Source organism: Amphibalanus amphitrite, unplaced genomic scaffold (assembly GCF_019059575.1).
Source record: "Amphibalanus amphitrite isolate SeventyFive unplaced genomic scaffold, NRLGWU_Aamphi_draft 001415F_arrow, whole genome shotgun sequence".
NCBI lineage: Eukaryota > Metazoa > Arthropoda > Thecostraca > Balanomorpha > Balanidae > Amphibalanus > Amphibalanus amphitrite.
In genome coordinates, this window is record NW_024882908.1 from 1 (window position 1) to 22,484 (window position 22,484).

Consider the following 22,484-nt stretch of genomic DNA (forward strand, 5'->3'; position numbering starts at 1 on the left):
CGGTGACAGCAAACAACGCTGCCTGGTACGGCGTTCTGTCACACACATCGCTATCTGAAATGCATGCTCAGTTAAAAAACATTCAATATTCTGCCCTGCTCACAATCACGAGATTTACCTAACCCAGAATACATTGTCCACAAGGGCAACAGTTCACCAGTTACCAATCAGGCCTCGCACAGCTTGAAAACTTCATCCATCCGCCAAACAGCACTCAACTATGTACACACAGAAGAGCAGCATATCGCAACTACAGCCGGCTACTCACCCTTCCGAGTGTGAAATAGTAGCGGAACGAGCCGGCGCGCACTATAGGGATCTCGACGAAGATGCTCTGTCGTCGATGATCTTGCTGTCCGACTTCCAGGGCATCGGCTACTTGTCGCGGCAAAACTCCTCGTCGGCTGACGCCGGGTGGTTGCTGTACACGGATACGATGCGCCCAAACAGCGACGGCCCAGGCGAAAGTGGAGTACAAAACCTGCGGCGAGCCAACAAAGACACAATTACAGTGATATGAGTGTGGCACAGCGACGTGGTGGCTGCTCTTGGTGGCCGCCTTCAGGCCCTCCAGAGCCGATAGGCTACACTACGATTGCAGCCGGAGAGACATCAAAACGACAAGCACAGTAAAATGACGGCATGGAGCGAGATCGAAGGGGAACAAAGGTCAAAGAACGAGGACGAAACGAATGACGGTAATGTGAAGGTTAAGAATCGCGATATTTTCCCTGAAGGATTAAGTTAGGGTAACATCGTGTTACTAAAAGACTTTCGAAAGGCGCTACGGCGCTTTGGCCCATGAGAGTAAGTGTTGCGGACCGACAAATACTCGACACACCATCAGATAATGCACTGAACCGGGTATCGAGTGGCAACATTACACCAGAACAACAAACTCAATCGGGCGCGACTGTAACGCAGCGCTGATGGCGGACGTGCCAATATGCCCGCCCGGTGTACGGTTACGACTCATTTCAAGAGCTGCACAATACAAAGGTCTTGTTTAACACGACCACGGCTCAACACGACAAGAAATGAGCGCACCGCCGCTAAAAACATACATGAAATGGTGCTAATGCAAACTATCATTACCCTACCATCCTGGTATTTTTAAGTCCTTAGCCAAGCTACCCATAGCTTCCACTGTGCGACGGATTTCGGTCCGACCGCCGGCGACCACCCACCTTTGGTCAGCCGGTAGAGGGTGGTGTCCTGGTGGTCGTTGTCGTGAAGTTTGAGCACGCGGACCTCGGATCATCGCCGGAGCCATGGCACGCCATTCCCGGTAAAAACTGCGGGTAGCTGCACGAGAATTTGTAGCGGTCCAAAGCCCTGCGAAGTGCCGGAAGGGAGGGTCAGAGCGGGCTCAGGGAGGGAGGGTCGAAGACGGCCGCTCGCCCTGGAAGATAGGAGTCTCTCTTGACGGTATGAATGTCGACAGGTCCCCAAGGCCGGCACGTGTCAAATGCCATGACTTGCCCCTATTCGTCACGTCAAGTAAAGCATCACGTACCACGCAAAATGAGCGGATTTATCCAGTAGAATGAGAGGTGGGAACACCCAACCCCTGGATGGAATGAGAAGTGAAAAGGTTGTTAGCATCAGCGTCAGAGTGTGCTGTTGGTCGTCTTTGCTTATCGACACAGGAGTTGCGCACAAAGTTAGGTAGCTTAGTCATGTGAGAAACGCAAACAAACCTAGGCTGCGCGATATAGACAGAATGTGAAGTGTTGAGTCATTGAGAGTTGAGACAGGTTGTTATTGAGACATGTTCAACAACATTGCAATTCGGTTTAAGGAAGTAGAGAAGACTTAAATGCAAGAGATGGTCAGTGGGGTTCTCACCGAGACAAGTGTGACGTGACATCCAATCAAAACCCGCCCTTACATGCAGAAGCGATCATGCAGGCCAGCCATACGTTCCGACAAGACAGCGTGCAAAGGAAGGACAAGCGAGGTCGAAGCCCAAAGGCCTAACGGTCGCGTTCGGCGTCGCCGGCCGATTTTTTAACGTCTCCTTGACCTAACTTGGATGCTGCATCGTTAACACTAATAACATTAATAGATAACCATCAGTCTATATTATGGTTATAAAAACACGTGTTGGAACTACGCGACTTGCGAAACCTGTCTATGGCAGGCAATACGCTCAACTTAACAAACTTAAGCAGGCAGTCTACCTTCCGCGTACCAGTCCAGTGCCAGGCCACCGAAGTGGTGCAGGCGATAAACAAATTACTGGACGGACATCAGCTCTGCAGCGCGTCGGCGAAACCGCGGTACCGCAATGGTGGCGAACCGAAATTATAATCGTAATGTAGCGAGACACAAAAAAGAGGTTTGTTAGTTACACAAGGTAGACAACGCGGTATATCACACCATATTAAAAAAAAATCTAAAGAAAAAGCCACTGGAGCCAGCTAGGTCTCGCTGTGGCCATGCTATGGTCCACGCTACGTCGTTACTACAACCTCGAATGAAAGGGACACCTGTTACCAGAGAACCTCCCGCCGCATGCACATACAGCACCTCGGCATTGCGCAATGTTATTGGTTGCTGGGTGGCCGATCACAGTAAGTCATCACAGAAGGCCTGACGATGAACTGTTGGCCATTGTATGACCAATGACCATGGCACCCGTTACTGCGCGCGCAACGATAACTGCCTCCGTGTTCGCACCACATCCGGATTACCGGCTAACGAGCAATTAGCTGAAAGTAAGCCATTCTGGTAATGGTGACCGCCTTTGCACGAAACAAGGCCTTTATGTTGGTTGCAAAGGGGCTAAGAATACGATTATAAATGAGAGACGCGACACCAACGATACACGCGAGGCCTGTAGTGTAATCCAAGCTATTGTTGCTATTGATCAATCAATAACGATTGTCTGTTTCCTTCCTGTCGATTAAATATACCACCGTGAGCGAAACAGCGTGGCATTGTGCAGCGGGTTAAGGGTAAGTGAAGCATTGTTGACGCTAGTGTCTATCGGTAACGCATGGAGATGTGAAGCACAGTCCTTCAGCTAAACAGAATGAGTGACAGCCTGCTGACTGCCCCGTGAACCACCCAGTCACCGCGAGATGTCAGGGGAACAATGTCGCCGTTTTGCATCTCTCCGGCGGCATATCGGCCGTTTATTTGATCAGTCCCGACTCAGCGCGGCGCCTGTCGACCCGCGTGGGAGACCTATAACATACACACGCCCCCGACGACAGACGGCAGACGCTCGTTCAGCCCCCGACTTCCACCCCCCATCGTAACACCGGCGCTACCTGGCGATCCCAGACATCAAAGACGAGCACGTGTATCGGATGTAACACGAGAGTCAGCGGGCCACAGACATGGTTCCGGCACCAGTCCAGCGCCGGGTGACGGGCAGAACACAGGTGTTGGGACATGTCCACATCGGCAGTTGCTATCCACAACATCCGGCGCGATCCGGTCCGTGGCGAGTGACCATGAGTTCGTCGGTGGGGAGGCTGCAGGCTAACCCGTGCACTGAGCCGACGATTCAGTCAATGAGCTCACAACTGCCGCCACAATGGCGAGAGCTGATCGGGAGATGGTTCGGCCGATTGACCAGACGTGACCGTGACCGTGACCGAGAGCCGAGAGCCGGTCGGTCGAACACCGGACCAACAGTGCGCAGTGTGAATAGCAATGGCACGGGGAAGATCAGGGGTCACGGCTGCACCTGGGAGCTCAGGACAAACACGCAGGATTGACGCACCCCTCACAGTGAAGGACTCGACGTGGGCTGAATGGGGAGATAATGCTGACACGCAGTAACCGAAACTGAGCTGCGGTCGTTTGTTTATGGGACTCTTGGCGTTATCTTGTTCGCAACATACCTAATACGCTCCGAGCGAAGAAGCCACAAAATTGCGTCTGCAGAGGTGAGTACGAGCTAATCGGTAGTGGCACAATCGACTACGACTCAATGATCGGTTGATCGGTAGTGACACGAAATTGGTGTATTTCCGACCAGTTTTACTATCGGCTACGGCAAAACGGGAAGACGACATCGCTGGCCGCACATAAACAAACACCAGCGTCTGCAGGGACTATGGACACCAGCTTATCGGTCGGCGTGGGCGAACCATACATTCCAGACATACAGTCAGCGCCATCCTGTAAGAAATAAACGGTACAGCAATACCGACTAGCATGTGCTCAGTGCGTGCTGTATGAAACATGTCGGAGTTAAACTGCTGATTCTTGATTTTTGTATACGCTCAACTTGATTATGAACAGCACGCATGCACTGCATGAAAGCTAACAGCCCATTTTAACGCGAAAATTTTAGCTCACTTTGGGAATGATTTTTATGTTAGGTTCAGCAATATGAGCTCTTGTCGTCGACGATCTTTCTGCCATAACGCAATGTCTTTCCCACATGTCTATGTTAATTCAGATAGCATTGACTCGGAGAGGCGGCCGGTTAGCGTAGGAATTTGTTAACCCGCGCCCTGCTGGGGGTCCTGGATTTCCACGCCCTGCTGGGGGGGGGGTGTTTGAACACCCCCCTTGTAACTCGGCTCCTGGGCCACGTAGCGATACGCGGAAGGCGGCGTTCGAAAGAGCGTAAAAAATAATGACGAAATCACTTCGGTCAATTTTTTGGTCAGGTTAAAGGTCAGGTCACCAGAGGTCATTGAAGGCAAAATTTCGCCGATTTCCAGGTCGAATGTCGAAAATTTCCAAGAAGCCAACGCATAACTCGGGAACCAATAGAGCTACAGCGCCGCGGAAAAGCGCATTCGATAGCCCTATTAACGCCCTTTCTGAGTAATTCTCTCAGATTTGACCTAACGTCAACGGTTTTGCCTGCAGGGGGCAAAAACTGCAAAAAGCCGATTTTTTCGAAAACAGTTTTTCTGCAATAACTTTTGACCCAAGCCTTGTACGAGCTTACTTTTACCGGCATCGTGTTCCTCTCGTCAAGACGCATCGAATGAACTATAACTTGACCTTGAAAGGTCAACTTGAAAATTTGACCTCAGGTCAAGGTCATGACCTGACCGGAAAGGGTCATGTTGCATATCAGTCGATCCGTATCGTCGAGCTGAACACATCTAAGGCGTTTTCATCGCTCTAGCATGCCTCTATCAAAAGTTATTTGCGAAAAACTGATAGATACCATTCGTGACCTAAGATGACCTCAGGGCATAAACAAGGGTCACGGACACCATTTTCAAGTTCAGTGTGTCTAAACCACTTGTAATTCGGTGTTTGGGAGTGTTTATAATGTCTTTCATCCAAAAGAGGCGCATTTCAATTTTCTCCCATTGAATGGGGAGGTCGCAAAATTGACCTGACCTTAGGTCATCGATATCAAAATTCTGAGATATACATTTTGTACATGCTATTGCTCTTAGCAATCGCTGAAAGTTTCAAAGCGATCGGTCACTCGGTGTAGCTATGACAGACATTGAAACTTTTTATGAGGTGAGGTCACTTCAAGTGACCTGGTGACCTGACCTTGAATGACCTTGGTCTGAAATTTTCACAACATGTGTAGAATTGATGTATGATAAGGTATACTAAAAACGGCGGCGCTCCGCGCCGCCGTTTTTGAGATATTCGCGAAAAACCACAAGGGGGGGTGTTCAAACACCCCCCAGCAGGGCGCGGGTTAATTTAAGGACACCACGAAAGTGTAGGGAAACGACCTTCTTCCTACGAAAATGTGATTCAAGCGTGATGGTGTGATGGTGCACTTCGGTCATGTTTGTCAGAATCGACATCATCAAAACATGACAAAATGGCAATCCAAAACACAAAAACAGGATCGATGCCTAAACATAAAACATGAACTGCAACAGGTGCCAACCACCACACCAGCAGCGGGGCCGGACGTGACGAGACAGACGGACACCCGACCCCCTCCTACTCACGGGAACACATCCTTGGGCTCCTGTATGTCGGGCGGCGGGCACAGAATCACCTCAATCACCTCGTCGACGCGTTCGACCACCGTGTTGCGGCCCATGGCTGCAGCTCGGCCGTAGTCGCCGCGGCACTGGCCGGCGCTCACCGCCAACTGCAGACTGCCGAGCGGGCCGGGCCGGGCCCGTCGGGACCTTGAGGCGGTCATTTCGCCACCGTCGGGCCGCGCCTCCGCCGCCGAGCGGTTGTACACACCGGCGACCAGTCAGCCGGCGGCCGCGCGCGATCGGCCGATATGCAGCGGGCGCGCTCCTTACCACCGACGCAGCGAGGACGCCCCCCCCCCCCCCCCATCGGTGTGTGTATGGAAATGGGCACACAGCGCCGGTCTGCGCTGGGTCAACAGACGTCCGCAGCTTCTCACGGGGACAGGCTGACACAGCCGCGAGGCACAGCACACAGACAGGCCACCGGGCAGACAGACGTCAGGTCGGGTCGGGGTCGCCGCGGCGGTGGGCCGCCCTCGACCCAGATTGCGATAGTCCGCCGGCGGCAGTCGGCAGACCTGCCCCCCTCCCCCGGTGTGCTGACCACTGCAGCGCGCACCAACAGACGCCGTCACCAATGTCAGGCACAGACGCAGCCTTACGCAGGTGCGTGGTTAAAGCGGCCACATCGAGACAGGTTGGTATGCGAGCCGCGCGTGGTGACGTATGGGTTGGGCCTTCAGTGAGCGAGACGAAGCGACGTTAGAACAAACTACGAAACGGGGGATGGTCCCGTCGGTATGAACCTCACATACTACGGCGCCCCACGCATCGAGTTCAAGGTTTCCGATACGACGAGAATGGATAACAATGGGTGTTTTGCTTCTTGATAAACGGCATTTCCGAGAGTTACGAAAGACTGCTGTGCGTAATACAGGAACCAAAATAAGATTCAAAGAACAGCAATAAAACTTACTTCAAATATTTCTTCCACATCTATGTTGAATAATTGAAAAAGGATTGTTAAATATGTGTCTTGTTGTGAATCTTACGTCATCCTTAAACATCCACTAACAAAGTCCAAAAAACGTTTCTTAATTGCTATTTTTCCTAGCTAATTGATCGCCATAGCATATTGCGACAATAGTTTACCTTTTAGATCGGGACAATAAGTTACGCAATGCACGACTTTACTCAATCAATAATTAGATGGAATTGAGTTGCAGTTCATAATCTTCATCACCTGATCAATGGCCATGACTATTGACTACGATTATGCACGCATAAATCCACGCTAAAAATGTGCTGCATAAATGCCTAACGCAGATTTGCAAGACAAACATGAAATGGCACCCACAGTCGTCACGATTACGTCCGAAGATAAATTCAAAAAATTAAACGAAAAGTTAAATTGACGTCCGATGACCCAGGAACACCAGTCAACATGCGGCTAAAAGCCTCGAAATTCTATGTCTCGAGATGAGTTAAAAGATCTTTTTCGTGAAATTTTCACTCAGGTATAGACAATTGGAAAGGCCGAGAGGCATATGTAGACATTTTTTACGATAGGCGAAAAACCGGTAGGTCTGCCGAGTCTAACGGACCCGGTAACACCGCCAACAAAAGATGTTTACGTCGTCAGCGTCAAATGTTAGGGCAGAGGGCTTGTGCCACCGAATATAAACAATTACTGGCTCCTATCAGAAACTCAATATTAACAGCTCCGCAGAGATCGACTTATCAAATCGGGGCTTATCGTACTGCTATAATACAAACCGATATATTGCCGAAAGCCGCCAATCATTGCAAACTTGCAGACGTTAGCTACCGTGTACATAAGCAATGACCTAGCACACAGAAAACTAGTCTTAAAATTAAAACTTCATTATAAAGCTCCTTCATTATCAGAAGAGCTGGTAAGTAGCAACGTCCAAATATTCACAAGTTCATGGACAAAATCACCAGAGGACAAAACCCAAAGCGTTACCAAGAGAAACAAACGCCATACCTTGGAAGAAGCGATTATCACGCAAAGGTTAGTAAAGCCACCATCATTCATGTGCCACTGCTGAAAGCATGAACTCTCTCAAGGTTAGTATCGTAAGTAATCCAAAGATGTAGACCGTCACCAGTCCCTGAAAAAGCACCAGTAGGCACCACCCAGCTCCACTGTCATGCAAGGGTTAGTAGATCCAGCGAGTGCCACCACCACCATCCTGGAAGCACATGTCAAAGCGGCTGTCATGCACGGGTCAGTGGAAGCCCAGCACCCGGCAATCGCCGAAGCCAAGCCACCGGCGTCGGCAACATCGTCGTCACTCACGTCATGCCTTCCTCTTCAGGCAGGTCCTCCCCCATGGCGGCGGCTGGCGCACGGCGGGCGCTCGCTCCTGGCTGAAACACGACCGTCACGTCACCTCTGCCGCTTCGGTCACCTCTGGTCCTCCACTCCGCCGCCGGAGGAGGAACGGACACGGTTATCTGCGACCACTGCCGGGACGGACGTGCGGTGTGCGCCCGGCGCCGATAGCGCGCCCACTGCGACAGCTCTCTGTACCGTCCAGACCCGTTCACTGGCCGTCACTGCTGACACAGGCCCGGCGAGCCGACACAGAAAAACAGCGGCCGTCACGGCGCGTGGCAACAGGCCGCCGGCGGTGGCGAGCTCGGCCCGTGTTTGGTTTCCATGGCGTGAGAGCGGGGCGTGCTCGGGCCGTGCCGGAGTCGTGCAAAGGAACGGCGGCGGACGCGCCCGAGCGCCCCGCCCGAGATACGACACCGGACGGAGGGAAACGCCGCACGGTCAGTCGGGAAACCGGACACCAATCGCGTGAACGACAGACTCGCGGTGCGGCGGAGGCGGAAGAGGAGGAGGATACACGACGACTTGGTAGCGCTGTGAACAATATCGGTCACCGACCTCTCATAGGTATCTTTGTTTCATCGAATAATACCGATACATACCAAAAGGCATGAAATAGGGCTTAACATTTGAGGGTGACATAACTCAGTTGATAGATGTTTCAGCGGGCACCTCGGTCCATTAGGCACCGGCTGCAGTGCGTCTTCATAAACAGAACTGTTCACGCTGTTCAGCGGTATGCACGCTGCACGCTGTTACTACAAACAGAAACAGCCAGTCGCACCGCCAGTGTCCATCTCAGCCGCCCAGTTATCGGCCGGCCAGAGCACCAGCGAAGCGCGCTCAGATAGATCACTAACTGTCGCTCGCTGGTAAATTCCTTCACGTGCTCTCAGTCCGTCGGGAATGGGCTACGTCGAATTCATGGAAACATCGATAACAGCATGCAGCTAGCGGTACTCGTATTTCACACCGATAACGTGCGAGTCGCAAGTCATACACTAGATGCCAAAACTCATCGATGTTTAGCAATTATGAGCAAGTCAACAGAAAAAGTAACAAGATAATAGCGTGCAGATGATTGACCGAAATGATACGTTCAAAAACGTCGGTACTTACTGGTAAGTAGTTGATGCGTATAATTTGCTCCTGCGAGAATTTGGAGACCCGGAAGTTTATTGGGTCCTGTCAACAGTAAGGAACGAGTGTTAAAGGTAGGCCGAAGAATCACTTCACAGCAGTGATAAGATACGAGGGCACAAAGACCTCCCAGTCGATGCATCCCACCTCAAAACACCTCAGCTAACAGACAACAAAGCGATTCCAGGTTGACATAGGACATAAGAAAACGATCCGGCCGTCGGAGGTAGATCGCGTCTTCGGTGTCCGAATTCGGGGTGGATAGCACACAGGTCTCGTAACTCACGCATCCACCAGCATTCACCCCGCTTCTGTACACAAGGTCAATCATTAGTCGCATGTCTACTGTCCCGCGACGAACTGAGCTGGCCATCGTGTCATTAAAGGGCACGATGCATGTCGTTTCGGGAGTCCATTTGGCTTCTGAATTTGAAACCGTCGGCGCCTCACATCCCTCTTTGACGGTCACTGCTGGCCCACGGACTGCGACCAGACGCATCACCCCACCGGAGGTCGAGTCACCCGTCATACTGCGGTCACGCATCACGGATAGTCCCGCAGAGTCCAGGGTCCCTCCAGCCCTCCCCTTCAACACGCAGTAAGATGGGCTCCAGATGGCCACGTGGCATAAAAGAGAAGACAGCCATGCAGTGAAAATATGGATAGGTATAATGCCCCTATCATGAACTTCTTGAGGCATACAAAACCTTCATTCATACCATTCAAAGTATTTTAACTTTTTCTTCTCAAAGGTAAAAAAGACAATGACCTTAGTCTTACACATTTTCCCTTTCATGGAACTGGATGGATATGAGCACATAGTGACAATAGCTTTTAGATTGACAAAACGTCTTGGGCTGGGCTTGAATTTAGCATGAACTTCTAGTTCAATACATGCATCTGCAGGCAGAATCCAGCCTGTCAAGATAACCCTAAAGCAGCAGTGTATCATGCATTAGGTAATCAATAGGTATTCATGGGTTGATGGTTCCACCCCTCCTTGGGAACAGAAAAGTGATTTATGATTGCAGGAGCACACTTGTGGAACTATGTGATGTAACTATGGAAGTAAAGTCTAAAAAATTATGGATGTTATTCATACATTCTTGAGTACATTAAATTTAGGAACTGTGCAGCAAAAATATATTTCATTTCCACAAATGACAGAATTCAAATTTCCACTTAACCCCGCCGGGGGGGGGTGTTTGAACACCCCCCCTTGCGGTTTTTCGCAGATATCTCAAAACGGCGGCGCGGAGCGCCGCCGTTTTTGGCACACCTGTTCGTGCATCTTTTCCGCACATGTTGTGAAAATTTCAGACCCAGGTCACCTTAGGTCAGGTCACCAGGTCACGCCAAGTGACCTCACCTCAGAAAAATAAGAATGCTCGTCATAGCTACACCGACTGAACGATTGCCTTGAAACTTTCAGCGATTGATTAGAGCAACACTATCTATAAAATGTATATCTCGGAATTTTGATATCGGTGACCTAAGGTCAGGTCAATTTTGCGGCCTCTCCATTATAAGTCAATGGGAGAAAATTGAAAAGCGTCTGTTTTGCACGAACGCTATTCTAGACACGCTCAAACATCGAGATGTGGGTAAAATAGACACACTGAACCATAAAATGGCAACTGTGACCCCTCGTTATGTCCCCGAGTCATCTCAGGTCACGAACAGAATCTAACAGTTTTTCGATGATAACTTCTGATAGAGGCGTGCTAGAGCGCTGAAAACGCCTTAGATGTGTTCGGCTCGACGTTGCGGATCGACTGATATGCAACATGACCTTTTCCGGTCAGGTCATGACCTTGACCTGAGGTCAAATTTTCAAGTTGACCTTTCAAGGTCAAATTATAGTTCATTCGACGCGTCTCGACGAGAGGAACACGATGCTGGCAAAAGTAATGTCATAGCTCTTTTGAGTCAAAAGTTATTGCCTAAAAAACGTTTTTCGTAAAAACGGCTATTTTTGGAGTTTTTGCCCTCTGGAGGCTAAACCGTTGACCTGAGGTCAAATCTGAGAACATTACTCAGAAAGGTCTGTAAAAGGGCTATCGAATGCGCTTTTTTGCGGCGCTGTAGCTCTATCGGTTCCCGAGATAGCCGTTGGCAGTTTCCAAAATGTTGAAATAGTCAACATTTTACCTTTGGTGACCTCAAGTGACCTGACCTTTGACCTGACCCAAAAAATGACCGAAGTGTTTTCGTCCTTATTTTTGACGTTCTTTCGATTGCCGCTTACCGCGTGTCGCTACGTGGCCCAGGAGCCGAGTTAGAAGGGGGTGTTCAAACCCCCCCAGCGGCCCGGCGCGGAATCTCAGAGCACCGGCCCGGCGCGGGTTAAGGATGATTGGATTCATCTTTCAGCAGGAGTAACCATATCTAAATATTAATCTAAATGATGGAAAAGTAGCTAAATAAGATATGATAATTTCCTATCATGTATTTATGTGTGTCCTTTAGCAAATTCATGAAACTGGGCCGCTTTAGAGTTACGACGGACAGCCAACACATCCACTTTTCATTTTCCTACAGCATGATGGATAAACAAGTTAACTTATTCTAATTACAATTTAACACAACAGCATAGATTTGGGGGTAAGATCTTAATTAAACCTGAACTTCTGAGGTCCTATAACAGGTCATAAGTAAAAGCCAAGACCTAATGTCATTGGGTATTGGCTTAACACCTGTTTGCCTCATTTAGCTATTTAAACATTATGCACATACACAAAGATGATGCCAAGAGCAATCGCAAGGGTAGCTGCATGAAAAATTAAATCATCTGTACTCACTATCCATAAAAGCGAAGAAAATGGCCATAATGATAAGCCAGGCAGATTATCCAATGCTCTGTGGCGTGAAGGGAAATCAAAACAAACCAATTACGACCTCGCCCACGGGCATTCGACGGCTCTCACCCACACAGCTGCTTCGCGTTGATGCTAAAAATAGAGTAGAAAGTAAAAACAACCCACCTTTTCGGTCCTAAATGGTTAAAAAGAATGTAGTCTTCAACTCAAACTTGGGATTTATATGCAAAGTGAATAGCAGACGACAGGACAAATCGGGCGAATGCAGCGCGTTTTCAGGCCTTCGCAAGGTCACGAGAAGTCAAGACAGAGGCACCTCTCGGCAGAAAAAGTTACTAACTGGTGAAAAGATGACGCCCCAGTAGCTCCATGCTCCAGCCGGGTTCCAGTTCAGATGATTCAGCGATGACCGAGGGAAGGTCACTACGGTCATGCAAACGACCGTCCTGCACGAAGGTCGCTCTGTCTTTCCTGGCCTAAGCTTTTGCCAAATTGTCAGGGAACTCAGATTTGTTTTTCAATAGAAAACACAATTCTAAAGAATAGTGTTTTAACTATTGACAACAAACCTTCGGTTACTCACGAACTAGTGGTTTCTGATTGAATACAGACGACTGTGTTGTTTCGAAATTAAAATAAAATTGACAGCAAGGCGCATGGTGTGGAGAACGACGATGTAATTTCGCTTTTGTTTTGTTTTGTTGGGTTAGGCCCTTTCGGTCCAATAAGACCATTTCAGAGCCGGAGGATGATAGGATATAGGGGGAGACATTGGTCTGGGCAGGCACCCTAGTGAGTCGCCGGGGCTGAGCCCGTCCAGAGGACAGGCCACCCAGCCCCAAGGCACTCACTGCACCCGGCTACGGGGTGCGCTCCCTCGGGAGCAGCGGTGCCGCTCCAAGGGAGCAGCCCACATGAGATAAAGTTGCCTGTCCAGCCCAGAGGGAGGTTGCGGCGTGGAGGAGAAGGATTTCAGTATCCTGAGGATAGAAGCACGGAACGGTGATGCAATTTCGCGCAAGTTTGGTAGGCACTTTGATTTATCATTGGATCTTTGTTTCTAGTGTTACCTATCTTGCATATTGGACAACTGCAAGACAGATCGAGAATCGTCAATTAATCGGTAAATCAAATAATCGTCTTCCCATATTCATTGTATTCTACCTGGCACCTGCCTGTGAATGTTTTCACTCTCCACTTCCTCAACAGGATGTCATCGCCGCAAGGTACCTAGAAATTCGGTTTTACCAGGCCTTGGTAAGTATCAGCGATGCTTCCTATGCCGTTTATTGCCTACATGTGGCCATGTCTTGTACACAGCCGTCGCCTTTTTGACGACAGCGACCACCCCCGTCCGTCATCGCTCCGCCCCGTGACAAGCAATAAACGGGAGCAGCAACAGTGAGCGACCTGCACTACGTGTCAGAAATTGGCAGTAAATCGAGGAATTCGGTAAAATGAAAAGGGGTAGTCATTCAGAAAAGGACGAGTTAACAATTGTTTACCTATATTGCAATGGCACTTTACAATAGAATGACCGGTGGATGTCTACCAAATCAAGGCCATCAAAAAGAAGACATGGAAAACAAGTGACGGCAGACAATTGAGCCGAACAGAGATTTATGTACGCGATTACCGATGATGCCAAGAATGTTCAGACAAAAGTTGCTGGAAAAAAAAAAACATTGGCCACCCGAGCAGCCATAATTTGAGCTAGCAATAACAAATATGTGACGTCTCCTTCAAAGTCGCTGACAACACACCGCAGCCTCGTGACCAATCCGGCTAATAAACCTTATCGATAGCATCCTTTCCACACTTGATTCAAATCTGCAACAAACTAGCCATTAATTCAACAATCTCACTGTAACAGCCAACACACAGTCCAACAACGAACACCGTCGCGCGTCGTTCGTCTCCCAGTCTCTCCCTCCCCTCCCCGCTCTCCCCCACGCCCCACGTTCCACTACATCCACTTGTTCTGGGCGGCGGGCGCCTCCTCTGCCTGCACGCCCTGTCTGGCGGCCCTCCACAGCAGCAGGCTCTGCAGCTGCTCCGGCTCGGCGCGGTACACCAGGTCGCTGAAGTCCACCACCAGACGGCTGGCGCTGCTGATACCGACCATCGCGCTCGCCACGTAACTGTGGTCGTTGATGACGCTCTCGGCCAGTTCCACGTAGTTCCACGCCTGAGAGAACTGCCGGAACGCCTGGTCGTTCTTACCCTGGCGTGGACAGAGACGAGGGATGGTTAGATAACTGAGGGAGGACCAACGACATAGGCTCATAAGTCCGGAACACTTCAAACGAGAATGGCTGCGAATTTAAGCCGTACAATATTATCAATGCATCACTACAAACTACTGATGTTTCCGCAACTGAACAATCACGAACGAATAGCGACCATAACTCATGGAATTCTGACTCGAGTTTCCCTTCCCGTCAGACCCCACAGCACTCATTTCTCCCAAACAAAGCTCTTGCTATCATGACAGCACAATCTATTGATTTCTCATTTCGTCAGCGAGAGGCACCGTGGGCGCGGGATGCCTGCGGTTAATAGCCATGATTACGGGTTAGAGGACTGACTGGTTAATAGGTGCCCTCACCATGGAGAGGTAGATGTGTCCCAGCTCCGAGCTGGCCCGTATAATCTCCTCGTCCAGGTGCTGTCCGCGCGCTATGTGCTCACTGCGCTTCAGATTGTCCACCGCCAAAGGGAGCTTACCCATCCTGGGGTCAGACAGAGTATAAACGAACAGTAAGTGAGAGCGATAGCTTGCTGTGCTTCGGGAGAGCAAAACAATCAAGAGTTCTTCCACTAGAACGGCTAATGCTGTACTAAACCGGAAACGTCGCTGATAATGTATACAAAAAAAAAATCCAGAAATACTAAGTAAATCATTTTTCAGCCAGCAACACGGAAACGCGGATGGTCTTCTGTTCAGACAAGCAGGGTTGCAATCCCAAAACCTAGTAACTAACTGCCTCAAAAGTCCGTAGAATTCCTGCGTTTCGGCAAGTCACATTTCATGATATCACAATGCGGTCTTAACATCTTATCTCAGCCACCATCCCCTGCCGGCCCCTTACTCACGCGGCGTGACACTTTGCGATCTTGAAGCAGCCCGTGCAGACTCCCTTGAAGTTGAGCAGTTTGTCCGAGAGCCGCAGGTAGGCCTCGTAGCGGCGCAGCGCGTTCTGCCAGTTGCCCATCTTCTCCTGGATCTCTCCCAGGTTGTACTGAGCCATCGCCTCGGCCTGCATGTTCTGGGCTGTCGGACGGGAATAAGAAATAAAATGACGAGGCGACGGGATTTGAGTATTACGACAAGGATAAGATGTCGGTGCTAGTTGATGACTCAAACGGGTCTGATATAGCAGCTGCAGCTGAGTGGTTTAGTATATCGATTCATTTATCGACAACTAAGAACAATATCACGAAATTAGCCTGAATACATCTGATTAAAGGTATATAAAGTAATGAGTGCGAAAACGCATTTTATGGGGTTTCAAATCAACGAATATTCAGCGATATAGTGTCATCCGAACCACTTCTAACCAGCCATACCACCCTATCTCGGTCCCGTCTCCCGCCGGCACTGACCCTGGTTGGCCATGACGGACGCTCTGAGGTAGAGTTTGAAGGCCTTCTCGAGGTCCTCCTTCTCGGCGGCCACCGCCTGGCTGAGGTAGACGTCCTGCAGCAGCAGGCACGAGTAGCGGTAGTAGCTGTAGTTGTCCATTGTCTCCCACACCTGTTTGTAGGAGAGCCGGCGGAACTTCTCCAGGTGCGTCAGCGCAGCGCTGATGTTGTCTGCAGGAGCGCAGATGCGGGATGTTAGGAAGACGATACGTGTCGGGTCTAAGGCGATTGACGGAAAAGATACACCGCCTACTGAATTCCGATCATCAGCTATATCGGGGATACAACGGAAAGTAGTTGAAGCTGGACGTCGTTCACAAAAAACACACAATGGAAAACACGACAGCTTACAAAACAACACCCCGACACGTGTGTGGTTGAAGAAAAACTATCCAGCAACAAAACTGTCAACCCTTACTGTCCATTAATTTCCAGGGAAGATGAGTCATAGAGACGCACTTACCTTCGAAGAACCACATGATTCCCACGTTGCAGTGAGCCTCGCTCTCCCGCATTTTGCCATCGTCCTCGATTTTCTTGCCGAACTCGAGGCACTTGTCGAAGAAGTGGTTAGCCAGCCACAGGTCAGGAGGGTCCTTCAGAAAGAAGAAAGCGAGATCGTTGGCCGATCCGTAGGCGGACATGTAGTCGTCTGAAAGCGTACAATGTTCACTTCACGTACAATTATCAACAAAAACGGGAGGAAACTAACAGTCTTACGACATCGTGGGGCATCCGGCATGAGATACAAAACAATGTTTCAAGTTGGTTGCAAGATAAAAAGCGCAAAATTTAGGACAAAAATGGCACACAAGCACACCAAGTCACACCTGAGTACAGTTGAGGGAATGATTGAACGCAGGAAATAATGCATGAATGAATGATTGAACCCAGGAAATGATGCATGAATGAATGAATGAATGAATGGATGAATGAATGAATGAATGAATGAATGAATGAATGAATGAATGAATGAATGAATGCTGATGAATGTGTGAATGAATAAATTAATGTCGATGAGAGTGGGAATGAATGAATGAATCAATAAACGAATGAATCAATGAATGAATGAATCAATGAATGAAAGAATCAATGAAAGAGCGAGTAAATAAATGAATGAATGAATGAATGAATAAATGAATGAAGAGACAAAGGAATGAATTTCCGCCTTAAAAAAAAAAACAATATTCATGATGGGCATTGGGCAATTTCAACGCTGGTCAAAGGCCACGCAACTCTCTAAAACCCTAGAAACCACGCCTAAGCGAAACATCCCCATCCCGTCCTGCGGTCGCACGTCGTCGGACAGACTCCTCCACGTCGACCAGGCACTGTTTGAGTTTCTGCAGCTTGTGCGGCGTCTCCTCGATCAGCGGTGCCGGCGCCTTGGCGGCCGCCTTCTGCGCCGAGTCGCGCCGCAAAATGTGGTACATCTCCGTGTGCGCGTGGTGGCAGCCGCGCTCCAGCACGTCGATACAAAAGTTGTGCTTCAGCTGACTACGGTGGCTGGAGGTCGGCAGCGGGCAGAGGCGGCGGTGGTGGTGGCAGGGGAGAGGAAGAGATGGGTTAGGAGAGGGGCATGATGAGGCGGTCAAGGAAGAGGTAGAATTGAATGAGGTGGAAAAGAGTGAACAAAAGGATTTTTGTGCGATATGGTTAGTGAGTGACATCACAGGTCCTGGGAATCGTTTCATTTTGCGAATATCACATCAGAAAATCACAAGCTGGCCGTACCTTACATCATCATTCCCAAACCTGTGACTAACCATCTCCCCCACACAGTCCGAGACGTCCCTCCCCCCTCCTCCCTCTATCCTCTTACCAGTGGGCGCTGGCGCGGGCCAGCATCGGCAGCTGGCACCGCTCGCGCAGGATGCGGTCCTCCAGCTCCTGTTCTGCCGGCATGCGGTGCTTCTTGGTGGAGAACATGCGCTCCATCTCGCGCTGGTTCTCCGCCAGCTTCTCCGGCTCCCGACGCTGAGAGCTGGTGGGACAGGGGAAAAGTGAGGTAGATCAGCCGCAGGATTATCATCGGACGGGTGATGAGCATTATTGGCGCTGTAGAACAGAGCGAGTAGAGAAACCGGGCCAAGCCGCTTTGGCGTTCGCAATCACAAATGGACACGTCCAGCGTTCGATTTAACTTATGCCGAGTACCAACAAGATTCCGATCACGAGGCAGAGGTTAGGTCAGGATCTAAGCAATAAGCTACGCTTGACACACCGGATCGGAGCATTGGCGATCTGTCCGATTCAAACACACCGGAATCTCACAGAAAGGGGTCCTGGACGCTGATCGTTGACCCAATCACGCGGATACTGAGCGAGAGCCCGATCCGAATATAATCCCATCTCAAATCTCCGTTCTAATCGTGACGTAGTGGTTATCTTTCACTCATCACCACACACTACTTCAACTGGCTTCCCTTTCCCGGGAACAGGCCCACCTAATGACGCTCTCGTCTTCGCCCTCACCTACTACACTCTCCCCAGGTGCACTAGGGCCCAGTATCCCTCTCCCCTCTCGTCCCGCCGCGCTCCGCCGACCTGGTGATGCGCTGCGGCCGGTCGTCGGCCGCCGAGTGGCGACTGCGGAACACGGGCGGCAGGAAGGAGCGCACCACGCGCCGTTGGCTGCTGATGAAGAGCCGCGGGTCGCGCTGCCGCAGGTACTGGCTGATGACGCTGCGCTGCTCACAGGCGCCCGGACGCGCGTCCGAGCGCTCGCTCAGGATCGAGGCGCGCGGCTGGGTGAGGTAGAGCAGCCGCTCACGCAGCTCTTGGCGGCGCTTGTCAGCCAACTACCGATGGACAGGAGTGTCAGTGACGAGTAACAAGCATTGATACTGACACATGCTGAGGCATGAGTGGACCAGAACAGGACCAGAGGCCAGTTTTACCAACAGAAATATCGACAGCTGTGGTTATTTCTCGCATAAATAGTTTAACTTGTGGGAGATGTAAGACCTAAAAGTGGCCACGGCAGATGATTTTCGAAGGCAAGCTTGGCCTCTGGTATAGCCACTGCCAAGTATTTCCTAGAAGCCCTGGTCAGATCTATTGACACATACTGGTTGGATAGGGAATGTCACAGCTCAAACATCCTTGATTCTGATGAATGAAAAACATGAAGAAACATGGATCAACAAAGTAACAATGAAAACAACACACAAAAATAGGCAACTCACCCCATATGGGTCATCAGCTGTGTCCTCCCCCTCCTGTTTTTCCTCAACTGCAGTGCTCTCTTTCTTCCCAATGGCAGCAGACTGCATGGAAGGTGTCTGAATGCTGACACGGTGGGTGCCGGGCTCCTTCTCAGTAGAAGGGTCTTTCATGCTAGAGCTGGTGGGCTCCTTTGTGGCTGACGGTGCTGGTGCCGGGGCACCAGGTTGGGCTGCAGAGGTGGCAGGCTCAGGGCCCACCTTGCCAGTGGCATTTGTTGAGGGTGTGACTGTGACCGCTGGTACCATGGCTGCAGACCGGGAACTCATTGCTTCTGTGACTGCTGCACACACAAAAGTAGCAGGTGAGTGGGACCCCTCCAAATTAATAACCCAGCCAGCAATTTTGCTCCGGGCCCAAGCAGGCGCAAGTGCGGATTGCCCGAGATTTTTAGTCAGGCTAAAGTCGGCTAGGGCTTGGGCTAAAGTTGGCGTATGACACAGAAACGCCGACTAAAGCCCATGCTCTGCCGGAGGTATGCCCGCTCTGCGAGCTCCGGGCAGCCGTAATTTAGCCCTAGTTGAGCGACGATTGGCGTTAGCCCGATTTAAGCCCGAGCAGTGAATCCATTTATATAATGGAAATTACTCTGGGCCCGAGCGGGCTGAACTCCGGCAAGCCCACTCTGTGTGCCCTGTCTATCCCGACTTAAGCCATAGAAGTGAATGGGGTTTATACATTGCAAACTGCTGTGGCTTTGCTCGGGTTCGGCTCGAGTGACGGCTCCTGTTTTCTCAAGTCTCGACTTGACTTCATCTTGCTTTTGCTTCACACTGGATCAAGTAGCAAGGAGCAGCCAATGCACTTTCAGAAGGTTGTGTGGTTTTAATGCATATTTAAAATTGCTACGCCCTACGGTCACTCATATGCTCTGTTAACCGGTCATCGAGCATTGCGAAAGGAAAGTAGTGGTTGAGTTTGATTGAATGTTTATTTCAAACGACTACAGACACGTCAAATGGAACACAAATACATGAAACAGTGGACTGCAAACTGCAGCAATTATATGGCATGAGTCATGAAAAAGCGCCATCAAAACTAAAAATCAATCACAAGACCCGCTAGCCTTCCTCCCCGTTCGGCGTTCATAATTCTTGGTTGAACACTTAACTGAAAGCATAAAGTAAGGACAGCAAGTAATCGCTCATAAGACATAAAGCAATTAGCAAACAATCGTTTATAAAGAACTTCACTCTGGCGAATGGGAGCTTTGGAGGCGTCTGGCTCCTCCACACACACACACATCTGCAGTAGGTGGTCGGCCAGCTTTCGGCGCAGTTTCCGTATATGTAGGCATACCTACTTAATTATAAGCAGGCAGTTTCCGCTAAACCACTTGGCGAGGGCGACAGCGGCGTCCACCCGGTCCTGGTTTGTATAACTATTCCATTTTTTGGAACAATTTGCTCGAATGGTACGTACCTGAAAAAGAGATCAATTGATTTAATTTACATTGCATGTTTGCTTGAAAAATAACTTATTGTTGCATTAATACTGTAACAGCACTTCTCATTGATCCGTATAAAATGTTCATTCGAATTTTTCAACGCGGACAGAGAATGAGCGTACTCGGTGATAAATAGATAAATATTTGTGTTTTGTATTTCATTTTCCTGGTTCAGAAGTGCTGTTATTTCACAAAGATATGCATAAAGGCAGTAGGCACGGAATGCGGCTTTTCTGAGCGAGGGTATAAGTCGCCAGGCTGAACAGCTATTCAGCTTCATGTTTGATGGCGTGAAACTCAGTCAAAATAATGACGTTTACATGCGATCAAGCGCACCATTCAATACAATTACCTACCGTAAAACTCCATGCCAGTCCACTTGATAAGAGCAATGAGCACTATCCCTTCTTCGCGCTGTCACACGCGCCCAAACATCAACCACCAAATGCCCAAACACCGGTGTGTCGTTTCGTCACACAGCGCGCAGACTGTCACAAACGCTGCACATGATTGGCGCAGAACTGCGCATGCGCGAACAGCCAAACAAGTATGGCTTAACTCCGGCTTTACTCCAGTTAGCCGAAGGACACAGCCAGCTTGATCAGCCCGCGCTCCGCCCAAGTTAAGCCTGTTTTGGATGCATGGGCAGATGTCGGGCTGAGCTACTGCTATCCGCACGTGGGCATAGCTGCGGCATGCCCAAGCTCAGCCCTAGTAAAAAATACATTGGTTTTGATCAAAGTGGGCAAACCCAAGCTAAGCCCAAGCTGCCCGACGTTTGCCACAGTTCAGCCCAAGTGAATTGCTGGCTGGGAAAGGGAATGCAGCAGATGATAAAGAGAGGCAGAGCAAGATCAAGATAGGGAGATAGCAGGAGAAAGAAAGGGTGATAGAACTACCACTGTACCTACTAAGCCTTAGCTGTACTCAAAGTATAGTGAAATATGATATTGTAACATTAAATTTGAAACTGATTCAACACTACTTTTACATTGACATTGCTTTCAAGCAACTTGAATTGCTGATGATGGCAAGACCCGGTGTCTATAGTACGGCAGATGTGGCATGAGCGGGAATAGGCTGTGAGAGCCGGTATCGGTAACCCAACCTGGACTAGATGTCTCACATTTCACAATATAATATGAACTTTTTACCTATAGCAATTAAAGGTGAGGTAACTGAATGCTGTTGGGGCGGACGTCTCACATTTCAAATATAATCTCAACTTTTAATTACAATTACCATCACACGCAAGAAAACTGAGTGCTGTACGAAAATTGCCGAAATCTTGTTACCTTAAATTCGAAACTGATTCAGCATTACCAGACCTTCACTTTGCTCGCACGCAACATCGACATCCGAAAACGAGAGTGAGAGCCCTGGGAGAAACGTCTCTGACTCTCTCAAGTCTCAATATACAGTATTTTCATAAAATTATATGCAAGATAATTGAAGCTGTGCCGGAATAGTATGTCTTGGCATCCACAGCACCTATATAAAAACTTAATGCTATGCATATATGCCACATATGACCCGACCCGTCATAATTCACTGCGATCACTGCTTTGTTGACAGTTTTTGCGTACGGCCTTGGTTTTTGCCTGATGCACTTTAATGCACTTTAGTGATTGAAATTTTCACTTTTGTTTGCGAACAATTCAGTAGGCATGTGAATGGATTTTTTAAGCTTTTCAAAACAAAATTCTCACATTTCTTACAAAAATATGCACATTTTTAGAAATATTAAAAGCAAGTCTTTATGTTACGTTTTTGAAGCCTGTTTCTAAAAAGAAGGCGGAATTTCAGTTTTATATCGATGCTGCGTCATAGTCACGCAAGATTATAATGATTTGAAAATATTTCATTTTCAAAATAAGTTAAATCGCCAATTCCGGGAAAGTAAACATTTGTTGGACTCATTCAACCTGTTTCAAATGTTGAGAGGTGGATAATGTTAGTAAAAT

General features: G+C 49.3%; 1 protein-coding gene and 1 long non-coding RNA gene across 8 annotated transcripts; both read right to left on the reverse strand.

The window, feature by feature from the left end:
• Positions 1-1,229: 1,229 nt before the first annotated feature.
• On the reverse strand, positions 1,230-12,483 carry LOC122372896. The gene is made up of 3 exons (XR_006254942.1): positions 12,369-12,483; positions 9,364-9,429; positions 1,230-1,335 (listed from the first exon to the last, which is right to left on the reverse strand). It is a non-coding gene; the product is annotated as an uncharacterized LOC122372896 (long non-coding RNA).
• A 1,210-nt stretch (positions 12,484-13,693) lies between these two features.
• LOC122372895 (tetratricopeptide repeat protein 29-like) lies at positions 13,694-22,094 on the reverse strand. Of its 7 annotated transcripts, none has more exons than XM_043350567.1 (10): positions 22,059-22,094; positions 19,037-19,356; positions 18,396-18,649; positions 17,671-17,832; positions 17,146-17,354; positions 16,312-16,500; positions 15,810-16,019; positions 15,300-15,477; positions 14,812-14,935; positions 13,694-14,427 (listed from the first exon to the last, which is right to left on the reverse strand). In XM_043350567.1, the coding sequence occupies exons 1-10, from the start codon at positions 22,063-22,065 to the stop codon at positions 14,170-14,172; spliced, it is 1,911 nt and encodes a 636-aa protein (XP_043206502.1). In that variant the 5' UTR covers positions 22,066-22,094; the 3' UTR covers positions 13,694-14,169. The 7 variants fall into 7 exon arrangements, with proteins under 7 accessions (XP_043206502.1, XP_043206500.1, XP_043206503.1 ...); XM_043350565.1 differs by having other exon boundaries at positions 21,816-22,087; XM_043350568.1 differs by having other exon boundaries at positions 19,037-19,353; positions 22,059-22,083.
• Positions 22,095-22,484: the final 390 nt, after the last annotated feature.